This window comes from Nerophis ophidion, linkage group LG25 (assembly GCF_033978795.1).
Source record: "Nerophis ophidion isolate RoL-2023_Sa linkage group LG25, RoL_Noph_v1.0, whole genome shotgun sequence".
NCBI classification, from domain to species: Eukaryota; Metazoa; Chordata; class Actinopteri; order Syngnathiformes; family Syngnathidae; genus Nerophis; species Nerophis ophidion.
In genome coordinates this window covers 28,499,335-28,525,057 of record NC_084635.1, presented here as the reverse complement: position 1 = coordinate 28,525,057, position 25,723 = coordinate 28,499,335, and the positions used below count along the sequence as shown (strand labels likewise).

General features: G+C 40.6%; 2 protein-coding genes across 6 annotated transcripts in view; one reads left to right on the top strand and one right to left on the bottom strand.

Moving 5' to 3' along the window:
• LOC133543150 (uncharacterized) overlaps nucleotides 1-12,067 on the bottom strand; it is a 50,339-nt gene extending 38,272 nt beyond the window's left edge. The window contains exons 1-2 of the mRNA XM_061887637.1: nucleotides 11,910-12,067; nucleotides 8,822-9,018 (exon numbers count right to left, since the gene is read on the bottom strand). Of these exons, the coding sequence (XP_061743621.1) occupies nucleotides 8,822-9,018; nucleotides 11,910-12,032 (320 nt within the window). The 5' untranslated portion in view covers nucleotides 12,033-12,067. The remainder of the gene's footprint in view (nucleotides 1-8,821; nucleotides 9,019-11,909) is intronic.
• An 8,433-nt stretch (nucleotides 12,068-20,500) lies between these two features.
• arfgap2 (ADP-ribosylation factor GTPase activating protein 2) overlaps nucleotides 20,501-25,723 on the top strand; it is a 34,622-nt gene continuing 29,399 nt past the window's right edge. For 4 of the 5 annotated variants that reach the window (XM_061887672.1, XM_061887671.1, XM_061887670.1 and 1 more), the window contains exon 1: nucleotides 20,501-20,658. In XM_061887672.1, coding sequence (XP_061743656.1) covers nucleotides 20,587-20,658 — 72 coding nt within the window. In that variant the 5' untranslated portion in view covers nucleotides 20,501-20,586. The remainder of the gene's footprint in view (nucleotides 20,659-25,723) is intronic. The other variant, XM_061887673.1, reaches the window with a different exon arrangement.

Here is a 25,723-nt window from a genome sequence, read left to right as displayed (position 1 = left end):
TCGTTCTGGAACTTGCAAGCGTATTTCTTCATTTTGCTCGTCGACGGTGTAAATATTGGGTGGGAGTCAATAACCAGGCGACGTGATGAAGTTACTTTACTGTGGGCTCCAGAACAGACATTCTATTCTATGTACAGTAGATGGCAGTATTGTCCTGTTTAAGAGGGTCACAACATTGAGTCAGGTTGTCATGGAGCTGGAGTGGGCGTGGCCTCCAGCTCCGTCTGAATTTCGGGAGATTTTCGGGAGAAAATTTGTCCCGGGAGGTTTTCGGGAGAGGCGCTGAATTTCGGGAGTCTCCCGGAAAATCCTGGACGGTTGGCAAGTATGCACAAACCCTTAGTAGATAAGGCCCTTAGGACAGGGGTCGGCAACCCAAAATGCTGAAAGAGCCATTGGACCAAATGTACAAAAAAAAAATCTGTGTGGAGCCGCAAAAAATTAAAAGCCTTATAATGAAGGTCTGAATTACTGAAGTGAAGTGAATTATATTTATATAGCGCTTTTCTCGAGTGACTCAAAGCGCTTTACATAGTGAAACCCAATATCTAAGTTACATTTAAACCAGTGTGTGCGGCACTGGGAGCTGGTGGGTAAAGTGTCTTGCCCAAGGACACAACAGCAGTGACTAGGATGGCGGAAGCGGGAATCGAACCTGCAAACCTCAAGTTGCTGGCACGGCCACTGAACCAACCGAGCTATGCCACCCCAATTAGCTATATTAGCCTACTATACTGACGCAAATCTTCATTGACAGAAATGTATTTTAACTTTTATTCTACACAATTTTGCAATATTGAAAAAAAAAAAGTTAAATGGAGGCTTCTGACAGCATTCTGGTAATGACTGACTCAGAATGGCCAAAGGTATAGACGTATGTGTCTAAGTTTAAGGAACGGTCGGCTTTCTTCAGCTGGGTAACGTTTGCTGTGGTCTGGAATAACATGGCACACAAACTAATATGAGAAATGCAGCCAATTTTACATACAGATAATGTGTCATGAGACAAAGGACATAAGTAAAGGAAATTAATTCAGCTCAAATATAGCTACAAATGAGGCATAATGATACAATATGTACATACTGATGCAATCGTTGATGACTAAAGTACTGATATCAACCAAAGCTCCTCATCCCACCCCCCGGATTGTTAATAATGTAAATAATTCATTGTATATACCAGATGATTAACCTGTGTGATGACTGTACAATGAATTGATTAACATGGACCCCGACTTTAACAAGTTGAAAAACTTATTCGGGTGTTACCATTTAGTGGTCAATTGTAGGGAATATGTACTGAACTGTGCAATCTACTAATAAAAGTATCAATCAATCAATCAAAATAACAGGTAGCCTACATAGCATGTTAGAATCAATTAGCTTGTGGTCATGGGTTGATCAAACATGCCTGATTAGCACTCCAACAAGTCAATAACATCAACAAAGCACACATTTGTGCATTCATGCACAGTATAAAATGTTTGGTGGACAAAATTTAACAAAGAAGGAGTGGCAGAAAACACGTCTTTCTGTGGCAGCGTCAGAGAAATCTGTGCATGTAATCAAACCCTGTTGGCTCCACTTTGAATGGGACTCTCGCTACTATATTAGATCCACTTTGGACTGGACTCTCACGGATATGTTGGATCCACTAAGGATTGGATTTTCACAATTTCATGTTAGACCCGTTCGACATCCATTGCATTCGGTCCCCTGGGGGGCCCTTTGAGACACTGGTGATTTAGGGCTATATAAATAAACATTGATTGATTGATGGACCGACCACATTCACACACTAGGGCCAATTTAGTGTTGCCAATCATGTCTTTGGAAGTGGGAGGAAGCCGGAGTACCCGGAGGGAACCCACGTAGTCACGGGGAGAACATGCAAACTCCACACAGAAAGATCCCGAGCCCGGGTTTGAACCCAGGACTACTCAGGACCTTCGTATTGTGAGGCAGACGCACTAACCCTTCTACCATCGTGCTGTCCTTTTTTATTTCTGACCATCCAAATATGTTGAAATGTACACGTTGGATGGAGGATTCTCTGTCCATCGTCTGTCTTTACAACGCGCACACTCAACACAGCCATGACAGTTTGTAGGTCAGGGGCGTCGCCAGACATATTTCACTGGGGCACAATGCCCCGCTGTTGATCTGCAGTGCCCCAGTAAAAATTTCACCAATAAAAAAAAACGCTTCAGAGTTTTAAGTCTACATAACATAGACAACAGCGCACATACTACTTAGTATGGTAATTGATTGCTACTGTATTCACTGTACGAAACAATGAGCACATGGCTACTTAATATGGTAATTTATTCACGTGTAGATCAAGACTTCGGTTGAGAGCGAGAGAGAGAGAGAGAGGGGGGGGGTGCGAATCACTGCGTGAGGTAGGTAACGTTAGCCTACAACAATTTGTTAATTACAATATTTTGATTTTGATTTGACTCAAACTGTAACTCCTAGATGGATTTAAGAAAGTTATTCGCCCGCAGCAGGGAAGAAGCAGCGAGGAATGAGAGATGTAAGTGAAGTCCTAGCTAGCTAGGCAACATCATTGTCTTAAGTTGATGCTAAGTTAGCTAACGTTATTCCTTGTATCAAGACAAACATATTCATTTGCTGTACGAGCTGTCGGGGGAATTTCCAATGAACATGAAACATAATGTTGGTTATTGTCTGCTGGTTCTGCATCAATGATGATTTGGAGTAAGCATGTGTGAGTTGAGTGCTTCTCAAATGGTTTATCTTCAGGAAGAAAAACATTTTTCCATATCATCAAGTCTTCAGCCAAATTTTTAAATCATTCAAGTTTATTTCACAGAAAAATAGCACAGTAGACTTGTCTTGTTAATCGGTGCGACTTTGACTAAAATAATCTTGTTTTGTCACCAGAAAAATGGCTACAGCTAAAGCATCTGGTTTTGTTTCCAGAAAAAATAGTAACATTTCTGTATTTGTTTTCAGAAAGATGGCCAAAAATATCGGGTTTTGTTGCCCCATTTAGATTTAAAAAATATATATTTCCATGTCTGTCCTGAGTCCTCCTCCAACTTGTTAGTCGGTTTGCCTTTTGCTAAAATACTCACTACTAGTCACTAGAAAAATGGCTAAAAATATCTGGTTTTGTTGCCACAATTTGATTTTTTTCTACGTAAACTTTTTTTTTTTTTCCATGCACACATCTGACTGCGACTCACTGAAAATGACACACAATCCACTTTTATGTCATGACCCAGCGGTTGGGAACCACTGGTCAACTGTATAACAGTTACTGTAATATTTCCATGTCTGTCCAGAGTGATTGTTTTGTGTATATTTTATAGTTTTGTGTATCTGAAATAGGATTAGCCACATTGCCATAAATAGAAATTAAATAATATAAAAGAACCCAGAGATTTAAGGGTGCTTTATTTTTTGTTTTACTTTTGTAGATGTTAAATTTGCAGATGATTACTGCAATATATATTTGAAAAAGATTAATTGCTCTTCCTTTTTGCTTTTACCAGTAGCAGTTTAGAAGTCTGGGGTAAAAAAGTGCACAAGTAGGTCAAATGCATTAGTTAATTTCAGGTGGTTAATCAAAGATCCATACAACATAATCTGATATGATTTCATAGTTTAAAGCACTATTTATGTATTTTTTATGATAAATAAGTGCTAAAAATGTTTTTGCTTGCGCGCTTTGCACGCTCACATGAATTATTTGTGCCCCAGGTGTGCCCCAGTACAGTATTAGGTCTAGTGACGCCCCTGTTGTAGGTCCTTTTCAAACGTGCTAAATATAACCCAAACACGTGCTCCCACAACGATGATGAATATTGATAAATTACAATGCATATGCTAATTACAAGGCGATACATTATGTAAACAGGTTGACAATATATCAGTTACTTTCATAGTAATTTAGCGTAAGAGTGCGGTTAGAGTGTCCGCCCTGAGATCGGTAGGTTGTAAGTTCAAACCCAAGCCGAGTCCTACCAATGACTACAAAAAAATGGGACCCATTGAACCACAGTGACAGAAAGGGTTGGAATTGGGGGTTAAATTATCAAAAATGATTCCTATCCTCACTTACGGTCACCCACTGTTGCTGCTGACTGCTCCCCTCACTTCCCAGGGGGTGATCAAGGGTGATGGGTCAAATGCAGAGAATAATTTCGCCACACCTAGTGTGTGTGTGACAATCATTGGTACTTTAACTTTTTAAAAAGGAAAAGGTTAAAGGGGAATGGCACTTGTTGGGGAAATTGGCCTGTCGTTCGCAATCATTATGAAAGACATGACAAAGGATGGATTTTTCTCTCATGCATTCTTACTTGAAAATAAGCATAAATAAAAGTCCGCTTGTGACGCTTGGGTGGCATCGTGGTGAGGTTTTGTTCTCTCTTGGATGCAGCGGAATGGAACACAGTGTGAAGGTAGGAATGATGATTTATTCCTAACTACAAAAACAAACTAATTGCAGAAATACTGGCACAACGGCACTAGACACAAACCAACCGAACTAGCGTGGGAGCTAGAAGGAACAAAAAGCGCTAGCCTGTAAACTAGGGACAAGCAAACAAAAGAATAGCGTGGAAGCTAATGAACACGAAAAGTCTTTACCACAATGCGGGAAGAGTGACGTCACCCTTTGCATGGGATAGCAAATGAGAATCCGAAAACGAATGAAAAACAAGCTTAAATAGAAGGGATAATCAAAAAGCAGGGTGCGTGTGAAAAACAAGGCAGGTGACAAAAATAGGTAACTATGGAAACGGAACAAAACAGGAAGTGCCACCGGGAACTAAGGGAGTCAAATAACCAGACGAGATACAAAACTGAACCAAAACCAGAATATGCCATGATCCGAAGAGCGGATCATGACACCGCTTACCGCAGAGCCAATGGGAAGTCCTCTATTTTCCCCCCAAAAATCAAATAAATAAACATTTAAAAACAGCCAACATTACTCCATTTACTCTATATTTAATGACTTCAATATTAACCAAGTATTAGTGATATTGTTATTATAAGCGCTAACGCATATTAACTATTTATAGCGGCGCCATGATCACAAGCCTGTGTACAATTTTGACATAATCAACTTGTCATGACGTGGACTTGGGTGCAGTTTGTTTTCCCGTGGTGCAAAGCGATTGGACCGGACACGACGTGAAGGTAATGACATTTTAATTGTATTCATAAAAAAGGAACAAACGAAAAGCGCTCACAGAGGAGGTATAAAAACTTTACTATGAAAACAAAAAACTAGCACTATGGCATGAATAACAAAAAACTTACTTTGAACGAGAAATGGGTTGGGATCATCGGCATAGAGCAAGGGTGGGTAGAGGGTGATAGAGGGTGATGTCCCCAGGCTGACTACCTGGCAACTGTGGCTTAAATAATACTGTGGTGTTTGAACAGGTGCGTGAGTCAAAACAAATGAGGTGCGTGACATGACAGGTGACACTAATGGGTAACCACGGAAACAAGACAAGGGAGTGAAAAAGCAGGAACTAAAAAGAGTCCAAAAACCAAACAGGACATAACTTAAACAAAACATGATCTCAGACATGACACAACTAAAGCGGTGTTTCCTCGCTTTCTGGAAGTTAATTGTAGATCATAAATCGTACATATCACCTAAAGAAGTCTGAGGACATATTCTGACAAGTTGATACACTTTGAAAGCCATTTAGGATCCGGAAAATGGCGAGAACGACACGAAAAGACGATTTATTTGGGAAAATTATGGTCATTCTTCATCTAGATCAGGGGTCGGTAACCTTTTTGGCTGCGAGAGCCAAGAATCCAAATATTTTAAAATGTATTTCCCTAAGAGCCATATAATTTTTTTTTAACACTGAACACAACTAAACGCGTGCATTTTTTTAAGTAAGACCAACATTTCCAGAGTATAATAAGTCTCTCATTCTTTGTAATAACATTGTTATTCTGAAGCTAACTGTTGATGGGGCGTGGCCTGCGGGCCTGCAGCAAAGCGCGATGTTGCCAGGACCGGCCTCGAAATCAACGACAGGTGCGTAGATGGCCCACCTGGGCCTTTTTATCTAATCACCTGTCGCTCTGTTATAAGCAGCAGCCAGGAGGAGAGACAGGGTTGGGGCTGGAGCCAGAGCGCGAGTGAGGACGAAAGAGAAAAAGACAATTGCTGTAAAGCAACTGAGAGAAAAATAAAATAAAACAATATTGGAACCCTAAAACAGGCTCTTGGTGGTCTGAAGAACCCACAGGAGGGCAAGCCCCACACTAACCAATTATAAATAAATTACTTCTTACCATTAACGCAACTTCTTGAACATAAAAATGCATGAGAATGTTTTATATTTTGAACGTTGTTTTTAACACTGTGATTACAAGTGGAATTATTCATTACTTATCCTGTTAAGCAATGTCAGCTCAGATTTATCCGAGAGCCAGATGCAGTCATCAAAAGAGCCACATCTGGCTCTAGAGCCATAGCTTCCCTACTCCTGATCTAGATGGTAATATATGAACATTCTAAAAATTTAACGTTTTTTTAGATTAATGCGCTGCTTACGCTTAAAATGATCGAAATACGTAAATATTAAATGTTATTATAAATGTGCCCGTTAGTACATCACATATTTACTGACATCATGTAAATAAAAGGTCTTTGGATTTTTTTTTTTAGGGCTTTAGAGGCAGAATAAAGCGACTCCCTTAGGCTCCATTGCAAGGGACTTTTGATCACATTTATTTATTATCTAGAATGCAAAAAAAAATAACATCCATCGTGTTTCTCATAAAGATTATGAACGATAGGCAAAATTCCAAAAATACAGTTCCCAACTATGGGGGATATTTGGGATTAAAGTTAAAATAAAAAATAAAAAATGATTTTAAATGTTAATAACTTTAATTATTATGTGGACAAAGCTACAGATAGCAGAAATGTTGCTGGTTGGACTTAAAGTTCTAGGGATTGAGTTCATTGAGTTTGAGTTTATTTGGAACATGCAAGCATAAAACATGATACATCACAATTTCCAGTTTCTCTTTTCAACATGTTGGAAAAAAAGTAGGAAGAAGCTGATCTTATTTAATCCTACCCCTTTTCTTTTACATAACAGTTGCTTAAACTTTTGTTCACTTCCTATTCTCAATTTATTCACAATGTACTCCATAAGTAATCACAACAAAAATAAATAAATAAATAATTGGTGAAGTACCGTATTTTTTGGACTATAAATCACAGTTTTTATCATAATTTGCGACTTATGTGTGAAATTATTACACATTACCGTAAAATATCAAATAATTATTATTTATCTCATTCGCGGAAGAGACGAAGAAAATGTCAGCAATCGTCACATACACGTCAACCAATAAGAATTCGGCAGGGGAGGGTCAGGGCAGAAGTGCATTGTGGGTCATGGAATGCTAACTGCTATATGCTATATGCTACTGCCGTAGCTATTAAAATAGATCATAAAAACTGAGATGGGCTGAACAAAAATGGCACCGAAAAGGAAATCATGTACTGCAGATTACATACTGGACGTAGTGAAATATGCGGCAGAAAACGACAAGAGGAAGCGCCGCATACCTTTGGAGTTGGCAGAGTTGTTTAGAAGCGACATCGAGGAAGAGGATTTCATGGGATTTATCGATTAGGAGTGACAGATTGTTTGGTAAATGTATAGCATGTTCTATATGTTATAGTTATTTGAATGACTCTTACCATAATATGTTACGTTAACATACCAGGCACCTTCTCAGTTGGTTATTTATGCGTCATATAACGTACACTTATTCAGCCTGTTGTTCACTATTCTTTATTTATTCTAAATTGCCTTTCAAAAGTCTATTCTTGATTGATATTCTTGGTGTTGGACTTTATCAAATAAATTTCCCCAAAAAATGTGACTTATACGCCAGTGCAACAAATATATGTTTTTTCCTTCTTTATTATGCATTTTCGGCCGGTGCGATTTATACTCCGGAGCGATTTATGATCCGAAAAATACAGTAAATTATATTTCATATGATGAGATGAGTAAGATTATTTTGAAAATAAAAGAATGGATGGATGCAATAAATTCAGAATCGTTATCATGGTTCTTCTTCTTTGTACTTTGTAAACACTTTAAGTTTGAAGAGTTTCGGGAAGTGGATCATATTAGTACATTGTTTAATTGCTTTGCTTAATCCATTCCATAATTTAATTCCACATACAGATATACTAAAGGTCTTAAGTGTTGTACATGCATACAAATGTTTTAAGTTACATTTTTCTCTAAGATTATATTCCTCCTCTTTTGTTGAGAAGAATTGTTGTATATTCTTGGATAGCAGGTTATAGTTTGCTTTTTACATCATTTGAAAATTCCCTATGTCATATATTTTCAGTATCTTTGCTTCAATAAATAAAGGATTTGTATGTTCTCTATATCCAACATTATGTATTATTCTAACTGATCTTTATTTAATTTGATTAATCCATTCAACCCCTTTTTTGGGTCATGGGATAGTTGGGTGCCTATTCCATCTGACTTTGGGCAAGAGATGCCAGTCAATCGCAAGGTTCTAATAGACAGACAACCATTCACATTCACACAATAACCTAAAATGCATAGTTTTGAAATGTGGGAGAAAGCTGGAGGACTCTGAGAAAACCCATGCAAGCACATGGAGGAAAAACTCAGAGATGTCGTGAGCATGAATGAATGGGCACATCATTGGCTAACAAAATGCAATTAAAACATACTTTACACCCTTTTTCTTAGAGGTGTACTTAAAAAAATAAAAAATAAAACAATACATTTTGGTCATGTACCTTAGGGAAATGTATGAAGCGTTCATGGTGACTTTGGCCATTGTACGTCCTTCAGACTGACACCACCTGTCCTGGCCGGAGTTGTCCTGGTCTGTTTGCATGACGCTGCTGTTGTCCAAGCTCATACACTCCATGCATGTATACGTTGACGGATAACCACAATGATTCCTGCCATTCTGTCTGTGATGAAAGGCTACCTATGGAGTTTAAAAGAGTTTTATAAAAATATAAAACATGCCAGTCAATTAATAGCCAGTCAATTAATAATACATAATACCTTCTTAATATTTATATACATATATATATATATATTAGGGGTGTAACAGTACACAAACATTTCGGTTCGGTACATACCTCGGTTTAGAGGTCACGGCTCGGTTCATTTTCGGTACAATAAGAAAACAACAAAATATAATTTTTCTGGTTATTTATTTACCAAATTTGTAAACAATGGCATAACATACATATATACACACAGGGTCCATTGCCAGGGTTAATGTGGTCAACATATATAAAATAAAAACTAAATAAGATAAGGCTCAAAATGGTTTCTTAACAAAACCTTTCTACATATAAAGTGCTTTTTTTGATGATTGATTGAGACTTTTATTAGTAGATTGCCCAGTACAGTTCATATTCCGTACAATTGACCACTAAATGGTAACACCCTAATAAGTTTTTCAACTTGTTTAAGTCGCAGTTCACGTTAATCAACATTAAACTGCCTCCAGTAGTTTCTCAGATGAAATACAATGACAAAACTTTTCTTCTACATATAAAAAGTGCAACATTAAACAGTTTCAAGTCATCTCAGCCTGGCTAACTTGGCAGTAAGAGGATATATGGGCATTGTTCTTCCACCTTAGAAGTGGGTCAAAATCTAGTTTTAATGCAATACCGCAACCCCCTGCCACCCTGGGCGGGACAAGCGGTAGAAAATGTATGGATGGATGGATGGTCTTAAATGTGCTGCTATAAAAACATTTGTTATTGCTTTAGCCCTGCCTGACTTGCCGAGGAGAGGCTTCTTGAATGCAGTGTTTGCACCACGTTCCTCTTTCTCTTCCTTAAAGCGAGGTTGACTTGGGGGTGGTGCCGCTTCAAATGGGTTAGCATGTTTGACGTGTTGGCAGAAGCGTACCCTACTGCTGCTGAACAATGTCGGCAAACCTCCGGCCTTCATTCTTGTATCGCACCGCGAAGCCGAAGTGTTTTCAAAAGGGAGAGATGTTAACGAGGCAGGAGGGTCTTCCAGCTCTGGCTTTTACATGTTGTCCTAGCCCAGTCGCTGCTAGCCTGCCGTGTGTTGTGCCTCGCTCTGCATTGTTTACACTACCTGCAGTGCGCTACCTAATATGTCTGTGTGGAAACTTGTTCGGTACACCTCCGAACCGAATTGAAACCCCCGTACCGAAACGGTTCAATACAAATACACGTACCGTTACACCCCTAATATATACATATATATATATATATATATAAGTGTGGATAATTCGCCACCTGATTGCAGGGCCATCACAGACAACATTCACCCTCACACACTATCCCCAGGTGCATGTCTTTGGAGGTGGGAGGAAACTGGCGTACCCGGAGGGAACCCACGCAGTCACAGGGAGAACATGCAAACTCCACATAAAAAGACCCCGAGCCCGAAAAATGACAAAGTTATTAAATTTAGTATGGATATTTGTGAGTACAGCAGAGATATCCAGTTTCTGTCAGTTGGTTTTGACGGATTGAAATGAACCTTGACTTTTTAATTGGCAAATGTGTTTAAAATGTGATGTGAAGCAGCATTGACACCAGCTGGTCATCTAAGACAGGAAAAACCACTAAATAATACCTTGAAGTTGGACTAACAGAAAGATTACACTTTTTTCTTATCTTATCTTTCTAAAATGTATTTAACCAGGTATGCCAATTACATTTTAGAGCATATGACAAGCCATCAAAGACAATACATATACTTTGCTCAAAAAAATAAACTTACATCCAAATCGCAATTTTTCTGTACTCCGATTCTAAATCGATTTATAATTTTTCGAGAATTTATTTTTTAAAAAAAAGAATATTGCTAGTTTTTTTAGACTGCATCTGCAGCCCCTACCCAAGATGTTTTATTTTCCCATCTCAAGTTTTTTGGAGTTTTTCCTTGGCTGGATGTAGGTTTAAATCAGAGGCTGTTTGTGAAGCCTTTTGAGACACTTGCAATTAAGGGCGATACAAATAAATTGTGACTGATTTATTGCCTGATTGATACTGTTGCTTTTATACGTTTTTGGTTTTCTTTTTTTAAGTATTGTATTTAAGAAGTATAGTATTTGTATACGTTCTCAATTGATTTTTAAATGTCTCTCCTAAGTATTGTAGAGCTGGGATTGGGTTGGAGTTGGGGTTGCTCTATTTTCTTTTAATTAACGTTCTGTGATTTTTGTAAGTAATATTTTTTTTAATTATTTTTAAGAAGACGTGTTTTAGAGCAACAACGCGCATGTAGTAGTATGTCAGAAGACAAGAGGAGCTTTTGTAACCTGTTCCGGGATATATAATATATTACGAGAATTGTGTTATATTGAGAATCGGTTCTCAATTAAATCGTTACCCCAAAAAACTGAATCCAACCGAAGCCTGAGGCACCCAAGGATTCCCACTTCTACCTTCTATTGTAAGAGCGTAAGGCTACAAGAGAGTTTTAAAGTAGAGATAAAGACAACTGAGTTGAGCAGGAAATGGAATAGATTTCACCAATAAGAGTAGTATGAGGGTCGGTAAAGCGTTTAATCTTATGCGCTTTGTAGTTGCAGGTCAGGGCAGAGCGAAATGCCGATTGACTATGGACTGATCATTTGTCAGTCATAAAGCTGACAGAGACAGACCTCTATTTACACTTAACATGGAACGGAACCAAGATTCCTACCCAATTCTCAACCTGGCTGAGCAATGCACCACTGTGCTGTGTTGTTTTGTTTATCTTGAATAGCTGCAGATTAACTACAAATCTAAAAAAAAAAAAAAAAAAAAAAAAACTTGCATAAATTGCAATTAATCAACAAGAAAGGAAATCTTTGTATAAATTGTATTACTGTACCTTAAAATATCCATCAGGGTCCTTGTGCGGATGAACAAAACTAACACTATCTCCATAAAAGTCCTCAGCTGAGCCAAACCCCAGTAGCGCAAACAGCAGCAGAAGGATGGCACTTGCTGCCATGATGTTGGAGCGAATCTGTTCAAACAGAAGCTTGTTGAGTCAGTTTCAATTTAGAGACCTGAAAGGCGTTTCCTTTGGAGTACACCCAACAGGTTTAACCTGCTATACACTGAAATGTCAAACGTTATTTATTTTGCATTCATTGGCTCTGTCTCCAAATCTTTCATAGCCTCATTGTTCAGACCATAAAATCATTCTACCCGATGAGCTCAGAGCAGGGGTGTCCAAAGTGCATCCCAGGGGTTATTTGCTGTCCGCAGTTAGTTTGTTATTGGCGACACATTCTAAACACAAAATAAAGACATCATGTATTTTGCAGATGATGCAGCCAGGGCATTCAGCTCTCAGTGAATTGGTTCTGAGCAGAGTGTGAAGCCACTGGGATAAGAATTAGCACATCCAAGTCTGAATTTCTCTCCCGGAAAAAGGTGGAGTGCCTTCTCTGGGCTTGGGAGGAGTTCAAATACAGTCTTGTTCATGAGTGATGCGGATATTGTATCGATCCATCGTGGTGAAGAAGCTGAGACGGAAGGCAAAGCTCTCAATTTACCCATCGATCTACGTTCCTATCCTCACCTACGGTCATGATAGGCTTTGGGTTGTGAACAAAAAGACAATATCATGTGTGCCTCACAATAAGAGGTCCTGGGTTCGCCCAGAGTTTTTCTGTGTGGAGTTTGCATGTTCTCCCTGTGACTGCGTGGGTTAGAGATGCGCGGATAGGCAATTATATCATCCGCATCCGCATCATAAAAATCGTCATCCACCCGCCGTCCACCCGAACCAACATTTTATCAGGACTGTACCCGCCCGCCAACCGCCCGCTGAAATACATCAGAGGTTGGCCACCTTTACCACTCACAGAGCTATTTAAACCTGTTTCACAGAGTAATGAAGTCAATTGGAGCGCAAACGTTCTCGCGACTATTCAATAGCGTTCATACTTTCACAGTATCATGTTCTCATAGTCATAATTGTCACCGATGTCCCACTGGGTGTGAGTTTTCCTTGCCCTTATGTGGGCCTACCGAGGATGTCGTAATGGTTTGTGCAGCCCTTTGAGACACTAGTGATTTAGGGCTATATAAGTAAACATTGATTGATTGATTGATACTGATGACAAGAATATTGGTATGCTGGGAAACCATTGCAACATGTACGAACCGATTTTTGGTCCGGCATCATGTTGTGTTCAGCTTCCGCAATCACACGTATGAGATTAAAAGGCATACTGGGTGATACAGAGTACACTGATGGTTGTGATATAAACAACTTTAACACTTACTAATATGCGCCACGCTGTGAAGCCACACAATACAAGATTGACAAACACATTTGGGGAGAACATCCTCACAGTAACACAACATAAACTCAACACAACTAATACCCATAATCCTTTGGGGGGGTTTGGAGTGTATAAAATAGTCAGGAAGTGTCATGAATACAAAGGATTATGGGTATTTGTTGTGTTGCGTTTATGTTGTGTTACTGTGAGGATGTTCTCCCGAAATGTGTTTGTCGTTCTTAATTGGTGTGGCTTCACAGCGTGGCGCATCTTACTAAGATTGTTAAAATTGTTTATGTCACAACCATTAGTGTACTCTGTGTCACCCAGTAAGCCTTGCAGTCGTGTGCGTGTTGCCGCCCGAATCTAATTAAAATCTATTTTTTTGTCATGTCAACCCCCCAATCCGCGGTTTACCCGCGGACTCCGCGGATGAGACCGCAAACCGCGCATCTCTAGCGTGGGTTCCCTCCGGGTACTCCGGCTTCCTCCCACCTTCTAAGACATGCACCTGGGGATAGGTTGATTGGCAACACCGTGAGGAACAAGCTGTTGAAAATGGATAGAAGGATGGATTGTTATGGTAAAATTAAGTTAAGCTTTGGTAGTGATCACAGTTTCTATCCAGTGTCCCCCCGAGGTGGACGACGTCAAAATATGTTTGATAATAAGTGATTATATGCATGAATGTATGTGTGTATATGTACATTTGTATGTACAGTATGTGTGTATGTTTGTACAGTGAATATGCGTGTGCATGTGCGTAGTGTGTGTAGGTATTGTATGTATATGTGTATGTATGAATGTGCGTATGTAAGTATGTATGCACGTATATATGTACCTATGTATGTATGTTTGGATGTCGAATATATTTGTCTCCCAGTATGTGTGGCAGCTAAAGTACAGCCCCAGCCACCTAGAAAGTGACCAACCAGCGCTAGTCCACTAACCAGCCCAAACGCCAACATGCAAACAAGAGACATCAATGCCACCCCCCATAAATACACCTAACTCCCCAATCAAAACCCACACAAGCACACCACTGCACAAACAACCGAGCCACAGTACCCACACCAAACAAAAAGGTTGTGCTGCCTGCGCACCAAGCCTTTAATACAAACCCCACAGTGTGAAGCCAAAAGAGACGGACACGGACCCCACCCAACAGGAGGTGAACCCGCGTGACACGCACAGACCTAAACCAAAACAACCGATCACTCAATCCAAACCCATTAAAAAAAACATCCAAAACGTCAAAAAACAAAACGGACGAAGACAAACACATCCAGACACAAAAACAAAAACACTAGGGCCGCCATGAAGCCACAGCAACACCCGCCAAGAAAGCATACCGCGTGGCAACTCAACCCAGTCATCCAAAAACAAAAGAAAAAAAACTCACAGCCCGTCTAAAAGACCGCAAATTGTGCACAAGTACACCATACAACACCACAACAATAATGACAACCGTGACCATCATACAATGACTCCATCAAGCCATTCCACCCATCGCCCTGGCCGCGTATACCGTCATTTTGCATCGGTCAATGTTCTGGAGCAATACGCTACTAGTTTCAGTCCCTCGACATAGCGCTGTAGCAGCACTTGCGTCTGCACTCAATATTGTGGGGTGGTTTAGAATGCAAGTGTGGGTGCTGTGGAGATGAGTTGTTTAACCTTATTGAAAACGTTGACTTGTCCATACCGCGTCAGTTTTCAGCAGGTCTTTGTGAGGTTTTATCACTTCTGACAGGTTGAGCAGGTATCTTCCCAAATAATTAACCATACCCAGAAACCTCCGAAGGCCTGGCGTGTCATCCGGAAGCTGTAGTTCGGTAATGGCAATTTTGAGGGTTCGGGCTAGATGCCCTCATCATAGATTAGGTGCCCCAGGTAGTTTGCTGATTTTGGCGCAGGGGGCACTTTCTGTCCTACTCTCTAGGATCTGCAGGACATTCTGGAATCTCGCTTCGTGCTCTTTCTCATCCCTGCCGTAGACGAGAATATCATCCATGTACACCTCATCTCCTTCCTAGCCTCTGAACAGCACTGACATGTCCCTCTGAAAATTCTCCGGTGCACTGGAGATCCCAAACGGGAGCCGCTCGAAGAAGTAACTCCCCATGGGAGTGATCAACGTGGTCAGCTTGGCTGTTCACTTCCCCAGCAGGATTTGCCAGAAGGCACTAGCCGAATAGAGCAGGGAGAACACTCTGGACCAGACCTGGGTATTGTACGTCCCCCGGGCCACGTACGGCCCTTTGGTTGACTCTGACCGTGTAAGGTTAATTGGAAATTACAAAAGAAACATATTTTCTCAATTTACCATATGGACGAAAGCTGCAATGCTTTGATTTTGAAGTTGTTTTTTTATCGTTTTATCGTTGTCACAACAAGATGAATTTAGCCCTCAAAAATGTCCGCTCACGTTTAAAAAGATAAAGCTGGATGCCGAATGCAGGCTTTTCAACAAAATTGGACTGCAAAGTATTTGTTTAGTGAAGTCCGAGGTAAAGCCGTGTGATTAGTTTGCGGGACGCAGATCGCCGTCTGTCAGGACCTCAATTTGAGTCGGCATTACGAGATAAAACACATGGAGAAATACAAAAACTTGACTGATGCTGAAAGGGCGAGAACATCGGAAGCTTTGCTAGCTCAGCTGCAAAATCTGCATGGCTTTTTTACAAAGCTTCACACATCCAGGGATGCAGCAATCAAGACCAGCTTTGTGATATCGAACAAAATCGCTAAAAACAGTAAGTCATTCTCGGCGGGGGAGTTTGTCAAAGAGTGCTTGGTGGACTGTGCAGCACTAATATGTCCTGGAAAAAAAGGCGCATTTGAGCAAGTCCCGGTTGTCCAGGCGTACCGTGACGAGGAGGATCGAGGACAATGCGGGGAATCTGGAGCTTCAGCTGCAACGTGAAGTGGCAAGATTTGACTTTTTCTCCTTGGCTTTGGACGAGAGCTGTGATGTCCGTGACACAGCCCAGCTACTCATATGTGTCCGGGGGATAACGGACTTCGTGATTACAGAGGAGCTGGCATCCATGTACTCGATGAAAGGGACAACGACAGGGAGCGATCTGTTTACGGAGGTAAATGCGTGCTTGGACATTCTGGGATTGAAATGGGACAGACTGGCAGGAGTCACAACAGAGGGTTGTCCAAATCTTACAGGGAAAAAGGTAAAACATCCATTTTCTACCGCTTATTCCCTTTGGGGTCGCGGGGGGCGCTGGAGCCTATCTCAGCTCCATTCGGGCGAAATGCGGGGTACACCCTGGACAAGTCGCCACCTCATCACAGGGCCAACACAGATAGACAAACATTCACACTCACATTCACACACTAGGGAACATTCAGTGTTGCCAATCAACCTATCCCCAGGTGCATGTCTTTGGAAACGTATGCAAGATAAAGTGACAGAAATCAACGCAGATCAGAAATTGGTGGTTTTGCATTGTATCATACACCAACATGTGTTGTGCAAGTCAGTGCTAAAAATTACCCATGTTATTGTTGCTAAAACAGTAAACTTCATCAGGGCACGGGCATTGAATCACAGACAGTTTGTCACACTTTTGGAGGAGCACGAGACTGAGCAAAGGGACATCTACCACACAGCTGTCAGATGGCTCAGCATGGGCAAAGTGCTAAAAGGGATAATTATTTGAATTATGGCCAATGTATGATCCTGTATCGGATCAATACCCAAATCTGTGGTATCATCCAAAATTAATGCAAAGTATCAAACAACAGAAGAATAAGTGTTTATTACATTTTAACACAAGTGTAGAGAACATGTCAAAACATAAAGTAACCAAGTATTAACAGTAAATGGAAATGTATATTAATAATTATTTTTGTACTGTTTGTCCCTCATAATTTTGACAAAATAATAGAATAACAAATGACACAATATATTAATGCATACGTCAGCCGACTAATTGGGAGCCTTTGTTTGCTTCCTTACTTCTAAAAGACAAGTTGTCTCTTGTGTTTACTATTTTATTTAAGGACAAAATTGTTCTTCGATTGCAATAAAAAACATAGGTTTAATGTACCGTAAGACTTTTTGCTCAAATAAAGCCAATAATGCCATTTCTTGTGATCCCCTTTATTTAGAAAAGTATCAAAAAGTTTCAAAAGACATTTTGCAACCCATGGATGTGCAGTGAGGTTTAAGGTTGGGATACACTGACCCTGTCAGGTTTGTACCTGACAGTTTGGCCATGTTTTAGTTTGCGTTTCTCTTTCTTTCCTGTCAGCGCTCTTATTTTGTCCGGTTCCTGTTTGTCTCCCCAGCTGTGGCTGATTGGCACCTGGCCACACCTGGTGTCAATCAGCCAGTTATTTAGAGCTACCTTCCCATTCAGTCAGGGCTGGATTATTGTCACCACTACCTGTCAATGTCATTAATACTTATCGTTGTAGCTGTGTCTACTTCTGTTCACTCGGCTCATGTCATAGTTCCTTCGTGTCACAGTAAGTGTTTTTGTTTCTAGTCCACAGTTAGCCTTTGTGCTAGTTTTTGTTCATAGCCAAGTTTGTTCTACGCCTTGTGCGCGCCTTTTGTTTGTACCCATTTGTTTGTTCTTGTTTTAGTGTTAAATTAAATCATGTTTACCTGCACAATGCCTGCCGCCTTCTCTGCATCTTGGGGTTCGTCAACAACAATATTTGACAGACCCACTAGTCAGATTTACAAACGGTATGATGCAATGCCACTGGCTCAAAATCACAAAAACACACAGTATGATGCTAGAGTAAAGCATTTCAACACACTTAGCACACAATTAACAAAGCACTGCAGAGCAGACACTAGACCAGGGGTCCCCAAACTTTTTGACTTTGGGTTAAAACAACTTGGCTGTATATATTTTCCTCACGCAGTAATTTACTTGCCTTGTGCTCGTCCGACACTGCAGCGCGAGCGCAATGATGTCACGTTATCGATGGGAAAATGCAATTTTAGACAATATGATATGCCTAAGCGACTGGGAGACACCAAGAGTAACACACGGTGGTAAATGGATTCGAAAGGACAGATTTAGGAGAAATTATCATTTTTTAAAAATAATACTTTTTTTTTTTTACTTGGGACTTCCTGCGGGCCGGATTTTGGACGCTGGTGGGCCGCATCCAGCCCGCGAACTGTAGTTTGGGGACCCCTGCACTAAACCAGTGGTTTTCAAATGGGGGTACGCGTACCCCTGGGGGTACTTGACGGTATGCCAAGGAGTATGTGAGATTTTTGAAAAATATTCTAAAAATAGCAACAATTCAAAAATCCTTTATAAATATATTTATTGAATAATACTTCAACAAAATATGAATGTAAGTTCATCAACCGTGAAAAGAAATGCAACAATGCAATATTCAGTGTTGACAGTTAGATTTTTTGTGGACGTTCCATATATTGATGTTAAAGATTTCTTTTTTTGTGAAGAATTTTTTAGAATTAAGTTCATGAAACCAGATGGATCTCTATTACAATCCCCAAAGAAGGCACCTTAAGTTGATGATTACTTCTATGTGTAGAAATCTTTATTTATAATTGAATCCATCCACCCATTTTCTACCGCTTATTCCCGTTGGGGTGGCGGGGGGCGCTGGTGCCTATCTCAGCTACAATCGGGCGGAAGGCAGCGTACACCCTGGACAAGTCGCAACCTCATCACAGGGCCAACACAGATAGACAGACAACATTCACACTCACATTCACACACTAGGGCCTATTTAGTGTTGCCAATCAACCTATCCCCAGGTGCATGTCTTTGGAGGTGGGAGGAAGCTAGAGTACCCGGAGGGAACCCACGCCGTTACGGGGAGAACATGCAAACTCCACACAGAAAGATCCCGAGCCCGGGATTGAACCGACTACTCTGGACCTTTGTATTGTAAGGCAGACCCACTAACCCCTCTTCCACCGTGAAGCCCTATAATTGAATCACTCTTCAACAATTTTTTTGTTATTTTTATATTTTTTTTCCCAGAGAGTTCAAGAAAGACCACTACAAATGAGCAATATTTTGCACTGTTATTATACAATTTAATGAATCAGGAATTGATGACCAGATGCCAAAACCACCTCATCTGGCTACGTTGGGAAGATTATGCTTCGGGATCCCGCTGGACGAAGTGGCTAGGGCAGGGGTCGGGAACCTTTTTTGATTAGCGAGCCAAAAAGCCAAATATTTTAAACAGTATTTCCGTAAGAGCAATATTATATTTTTTTAAACACTGAACATAACTAAATGCGTGCATTTTTAAGTAAGACCAACATTTCTAGAGAATAATAGGTCTCTTATTCCTGGTAATAACATTGTTATTATGAAGCTAACTGTGGAGGGGACGTGGCCTGCGGGCCTGCAGCGAAATAGGGTGTGCCAAGACCGGCCTCAAATTCAGCGACAAGTGTGTAGATGTCCCACTTGGACCTTGTTATCTAATCACCTGTCGCTCTGTTATAAGCAGCAGCCAGGAGGAGGGGGTTGGGGTTGGAGCCAGAGCGCGAGCGAGAACGAAAGAGAAAAATACAATTGCTGGAAAGCAACTGAGAGACTTATTGAAAAATAAAACAATATTGTAACCCTGAAACAGGCTCTCATGTCGGTGCTTGGTGGTCTGAAGAACCCCCAGGAAGGCAAGCCCCACACTAACCAATAATAAATAAATCACTTCTTACCAGTAACGCAACTTCTTGAACAGGTGCGGTAGAAAACGGATGGATGGATTAAAAATGCATGAGAATGTTTTATATTTTGAACACTATTTTTAACACTGTGATTACAAGTGGAATTATTCGTTACTTATCGTGTTAAGCAATGTCAGCTCCGATTTATCCGAGAGCCAGATAAAGTCATCAAAAGAGCCACATCTGGCTCGCGAGCCATAGGTTCCCTACCCCTGGGCTAGGGAGATGGAAGTCTGGGCTTCCCTGCTTAGGCTGCTGCCCCCGCAACCCGACCTCGGATAAGCGGAAGAAGATGGATGGATGAATGGATGGAGAAACTAATGATAAAGTGCTGTATTTTACTTCGTTATCTTTTTTTTTTTTAACCAAAATGCTTTGCTCTGATCAGGGGGTACTTGAATTAAAAACATGTTCACAGGGGGTACATCACTGAACAAAGACTGAGAACCACTGATCTAATAGATTGGCAACAAACGTTGCGCAACGTCGCTTTCGCTTCACGACGTCCGGTTTGGAGCGCGTGCCCTGCCGTAGTGACGTCATTGAATGGAAACTGTCACCGTTGCAAGATGGCCGTCGAACCAAACAAGATTGAAATTCTCACTATTTTCAAAAGACTGAGATCCATTCCGACAAATAAGGTAATTGTGTACATCATGCGTGTTGTACGGGTATCAGACATTTGATGTATATTTTGTCAGTGGTCTTTTGTTATCTTCGCGTTCCTCGCAGCAAGGCCCAGGACTCTGGTCAAACAGCTAGCTGCGGCTAACAGCTGCTAGCTGCCGGTAAAGGCCACGTACACGGTGGACGTTGGCCGTGGGAGATAATCTCATTTCATCAAGTCACGACTTGGCTGCTTTTAGGATCCAACTTTGAAATTAATACAGTTACGTTATTGGTGTGTAGTCGTCCAGTTTGACACTGCTGCTAGTCATTTTTTGAGAGGAATTCCCCACCATTTCTTTGACAGATCATCATCGCTAAATGTATATAAAATTGATTTGATCCTGTAAAATACTTCAACGTAACTCGGTTTATTTTCCGTTTACTCTTGAAAGACAACGTTGTCAATAAATTGTCAGAATCCTCCCCTTTCAAAAAAAATGTTTTATTAGTGTGTGTTTGTGTACTGTATATATACAAACCCTGTTTCCATATGAGTTGGGAAATTGTGTTCGATGTAAATATAAACAGAATACAATGATTTGCTAATCATTTTCAACCCATATTCAATTGAATGCACTACAAAGACAAGATATTTGATGTTCAAACTCATAAACTTTTTTTTTTTTGCAAATAATAATTAACTTTGAATTTCATGGCTGCAACACGTGCCAAAGTAGTTGGGAAAGGGCATGTTCACCACTGTGTTACATCAACTTTTCTTTTAACAACATTCAAACATTTGGGAACTGAGGAAACTAATTGTTGAATCTTTGAAAGAGGAATTCTTTCCCATTCTGGTTTTATGTAGAGCTTCAGTTGTTCTACGCTGTCGTATTTTACGCTTCATAATGCACCACAAATGTTCGATGGGAGACAGGTCTGGACTGCAGGCAGGCCAGGAAAATACCCGCCCTCTTTTTTTTTTTTTTTTTACGAAGCCAAGCTGTTGTAACACGTGCTGAATGTGGCTTGGCATTGTCTTGCTGAAATAAGCAGGGGCGTCCATGAAAAAGACGGCGCGTGGATGGCAGCATATGTTGTTCTAAAACCTGTATGTACTTTTCAGCATTAACGGTGCCTTCACAGATGTGTAAGTTACCCATACCTGGGGCACTAATGCACCCCCATACCATTACAGATGCTGGCTTTTGAATTTTGCGTCGATAACAGTCTGGATGGTTGGTTCAAATTTGATCCCAGCAGCACGTGACAGAGAAGTTGGGAAAGGTGGCAATGAATACTGATAAAGTTGAGGACTGCTCATCAAACACTTATTTGGAACATCCCATAGGTGTGCAAGCTAATTGGGAACAGGTCGGTGCCATGATTGGGTATAAAAACAGCTTCTCAAAAAGATGCTCAGCCTTTCACAAGAAAGGATGGGGCGAAGTACACCTCTTTGTCCACAACTGCATGAGCAAATAGTCAAACAGTTTAAGAACGTTTCTCAAAGTGCAATTCCAAGAAATTTAGGGATTTCAACATCTACGGTCCATAATATCATCGAAAGGTACAGAGAATCTGGAGAAATCACTCCATATAAGCGGCATGGCCGGAAACCAACATTGAATGACCGTGACCTCCGATCCCTCATACGGCATTGTATCAGAATACCACTGTCACTAAATACAGTTTGTCGCTACATCTGTAAGTGCAAGTTAAAGCTCTACTATGCAAAGCGTAAGCCATTTATCAACAACATCCAGAAACGCCGCCGGCTTCTCTGGGCCCGAGATTATCTAAAATGGACTGATGCAAAGTGGAAAAGTGTTCTGTGGTCTGACAAGTACACATTTCAAATTGTTTTTGGAAATATTCGACATCGTGTTATCCGGACCAAAGGGGAAGCGAACCATCCAGACTGTTATCGACGAAAAGTTCAAAAGCCAACATCTGTGATGGTATGGGGGTGCATTCGTGCCCAAGGCAGGGGTAACTTACACATCTGTGAAGGCACCATTAATTGCTGAACATACAGGTTTTGGAACAACGTATGCTGCCATCTAAGCGCCGTCTTTTTCATGGACGCCCCTGCTTATTTCGGCAAGACAATGCCAAGCCACATTCAGTACGTGTTCCAACAGCGTGGCGTCGAAAAAAAAGAGTGCGACTACTTTCCTGGCCCGCCTGCAGTCCAGACCTGTCTCCCATCGAAAATGTGTGGCGCATTATGAAGCGTAAAATACGACAGCGGAGACCCAGGACTGTTGAACGACTGAAGCTCTACATAAAACAAGAATGGGAAAGAATTCCACTATCAAAGCTTCAACAATTAGTTTCCTCAGTTCCCAAACGTGTATTGAGTGTTGTTAAAAGAAAAGGTGATATAACACAGTGGTGAACATGCCCTTTCCCAATTACTTTGGCACGTGTTGCAGCCATGAAATTCTAAGTTTATTATTATTTGCAAAAAATAAAAATAAAGTTTGAGTTTAAACATCAAATATCTTGTCTTTGTAATGCATTCAATTGAATATGGGTTGAAAAGGATTTGCAAATCATTGTATTCTGTTTTTATTTACCTCTAACACAATTTCCCAACTCATACGGAAACAGGGTTTGTATAACCCATTTACCATTGACTTGTGCAATGCAGTTAACATAAACAATTACCCTGGAATACATAGACACTAATAATATGGATTAGCAAATGAACGATATGTTTTTTTCAGGGTCAATACCGATTATTATTAGTAGTCTTGGAGGTCAATAACTGATATTTGGAGCAGACATTCATTTGCCGTAAAAGTTATTTAAACATAGTGTACACCAATAAACAGCTGGGCAAGTCTTAAATTGTTGTTTAAACATTATGTGTAAGGAAATGCTAAATGAACTAAAATCATCAACACTACAGTAGTATGGTCCACTAAATGAGACCAAACCAGTCAGAGCATGTTGTTCAGTATCATGGCCACTGATTGGCTCAGCCTTTTTCAGGATTACTATATTGGATGTGTATATTGGTAGAGTGTAACAGTGACTAAAGGGTGTAATTTCATGTCTTGAGGGCTTTCGTAATTTTGAAAAATGTATTTAGATGGTAGTAAATAGCTTTTTTATGCTTAAACTATAAAAATATTTGATTCACGGAAATTTCTTAATCGCCAGGTCCGGATCCAATTAACAGTGATAAACGAGGAATTACTCAGTTGCGTAAAGTTAGAAAAAAGCCCAACTATTGGCAGGTTCTCGGCTGTCAAACAATCAGATGAAGAAAAACATCTGTGCCACTCTCTGCTTAAAGTGTTTTTAAAAAAGGGAGCGCAGACAGAACAATTGCCAAAAGAAAAGAGGCAATTATGGATTTGTAAGCCTCAGTCAGAATTTGGATGGGAAGAATGTTGGTAACGTCCCAATTTGAGCAACACTTTTTGTATCTGTTATGTGTTTCACATTGACTACATTTTCACCTGCTTTGAGTTAAGTGTTTGCAATTGTGTTTAATTAATATTATTATTATTACATTTAAAGATAAGAGTAACTGCTTGTAGATGTGTCTTGTACTGTACATTACACGCACAAAATAGTTCATTAAATGCATTTCTTCCCACTGGGTGCAACAGTCCGATGGCGCTGGTAAATCAAGATGATAGCATTTGTCCTTGTCCAATTAACGTCAGTTTGCCTACATTGTTTTCTTTCTCTTTGGGATCAAGTTGATCACTGTACAGCTGTATCGATTTTTGTACTTTTTGTACGATTTTTTAATTTTATTTTAATCTTCTATTTTTTTTTCTCCCCCCCCCCACACTTTTCAAAACGCCGCAGTATGGAGTGGTACACAGATGTAGGGAGAAGTACAGAGCAGTTGCGTCTTCCAGTCATACTTGCCAACCCTCCCGATTTTCGCGGGAGACTCCTGAATTTCAGTGCCCCTCCTGAAAATCTCCCGGGGCAACCATCCTCCCAATTTCCACCCAGATATCAATATCGGCGGCGTGACTTAAATACACTGCCTTTGCGTGCCGGCCCAATCGCATAATATCTACGGATTTTCACACACACACACAAATGAATGCAATGCATACTTGGTCAATAGCCATACAGGTCACACTGAGGTTGGCCGTATAAACAACTTTAAAGGCCTACTGAAATGAGATTTTCTTATTTAAACAGGGATAGCAGGTCCATTCTATGTGTCATACTTGATCATTTCGCAATATTGCCATATTTTTGCTGAAAGGACTTAGTAGAGAACATCGACGATAAAGTTTGCAACTTTTGGTGCTGATAAAAAAGCCTTGCCTGTACCGGAAGTAGCAGACGATATGCGCGTGACGTTACGGGTTGTGGAGCTCCTCACATCTGAACATTGTTTACAATCATGGCCACCAGCAGCGAGAGCGATTCGGCCCGAGAAAGCGACGATTTCCCCAATAATTTGAGCAAGAATGAAAGATTTGTGGATGAGGAAAGTGAGAGTGAAGGACTAGGAAAAAAAAAAAGACTATACAGTGGGAGCGATTCCGATATTATTAGACAAATTTACTAGGATAATTCTGGAAAATCCCTATCTGCTTATTGTGTTACTAGTGTTTTAGTGAGATTCTATGGTTGTACCTGTACAACCTGAAGGTCGGCCCCGCACCTTTCTTTAGCACCAGTCGACGGGTGGTGGCAATGCCCATCTCTGCCCTTCGCAAGGGACCCTCTTCCAAACACGATCTTTCTAAATGACCGTTGCATAATATACTGTACTTTGTGTGTGTGGTCCAATTAAACCGTGTTCGCTTGACCGCTCTGTTCCATAGTAAAGCCTCACCGTAATCTTTCGGGAATGAAACCAATGAAACACCGGCTGTGTTTGTGTTGCTAAAGGCGGCCGCAATACACCGCTTCCCACCTACAGCTTTCTTCTTTGATGTCTCCATTTTTCATTGAACATATAGCAAAAGATTCAGCAACACAGATGTCCAGAATACTGTGGAATTATGCGATGAAAACAGACGACTTATAGCTGGGAACGACGCTGGAACAAAATGTACTCTACAATGCGTGACGTCACGCGCACGCGTCATCATACCGAGACGTTTC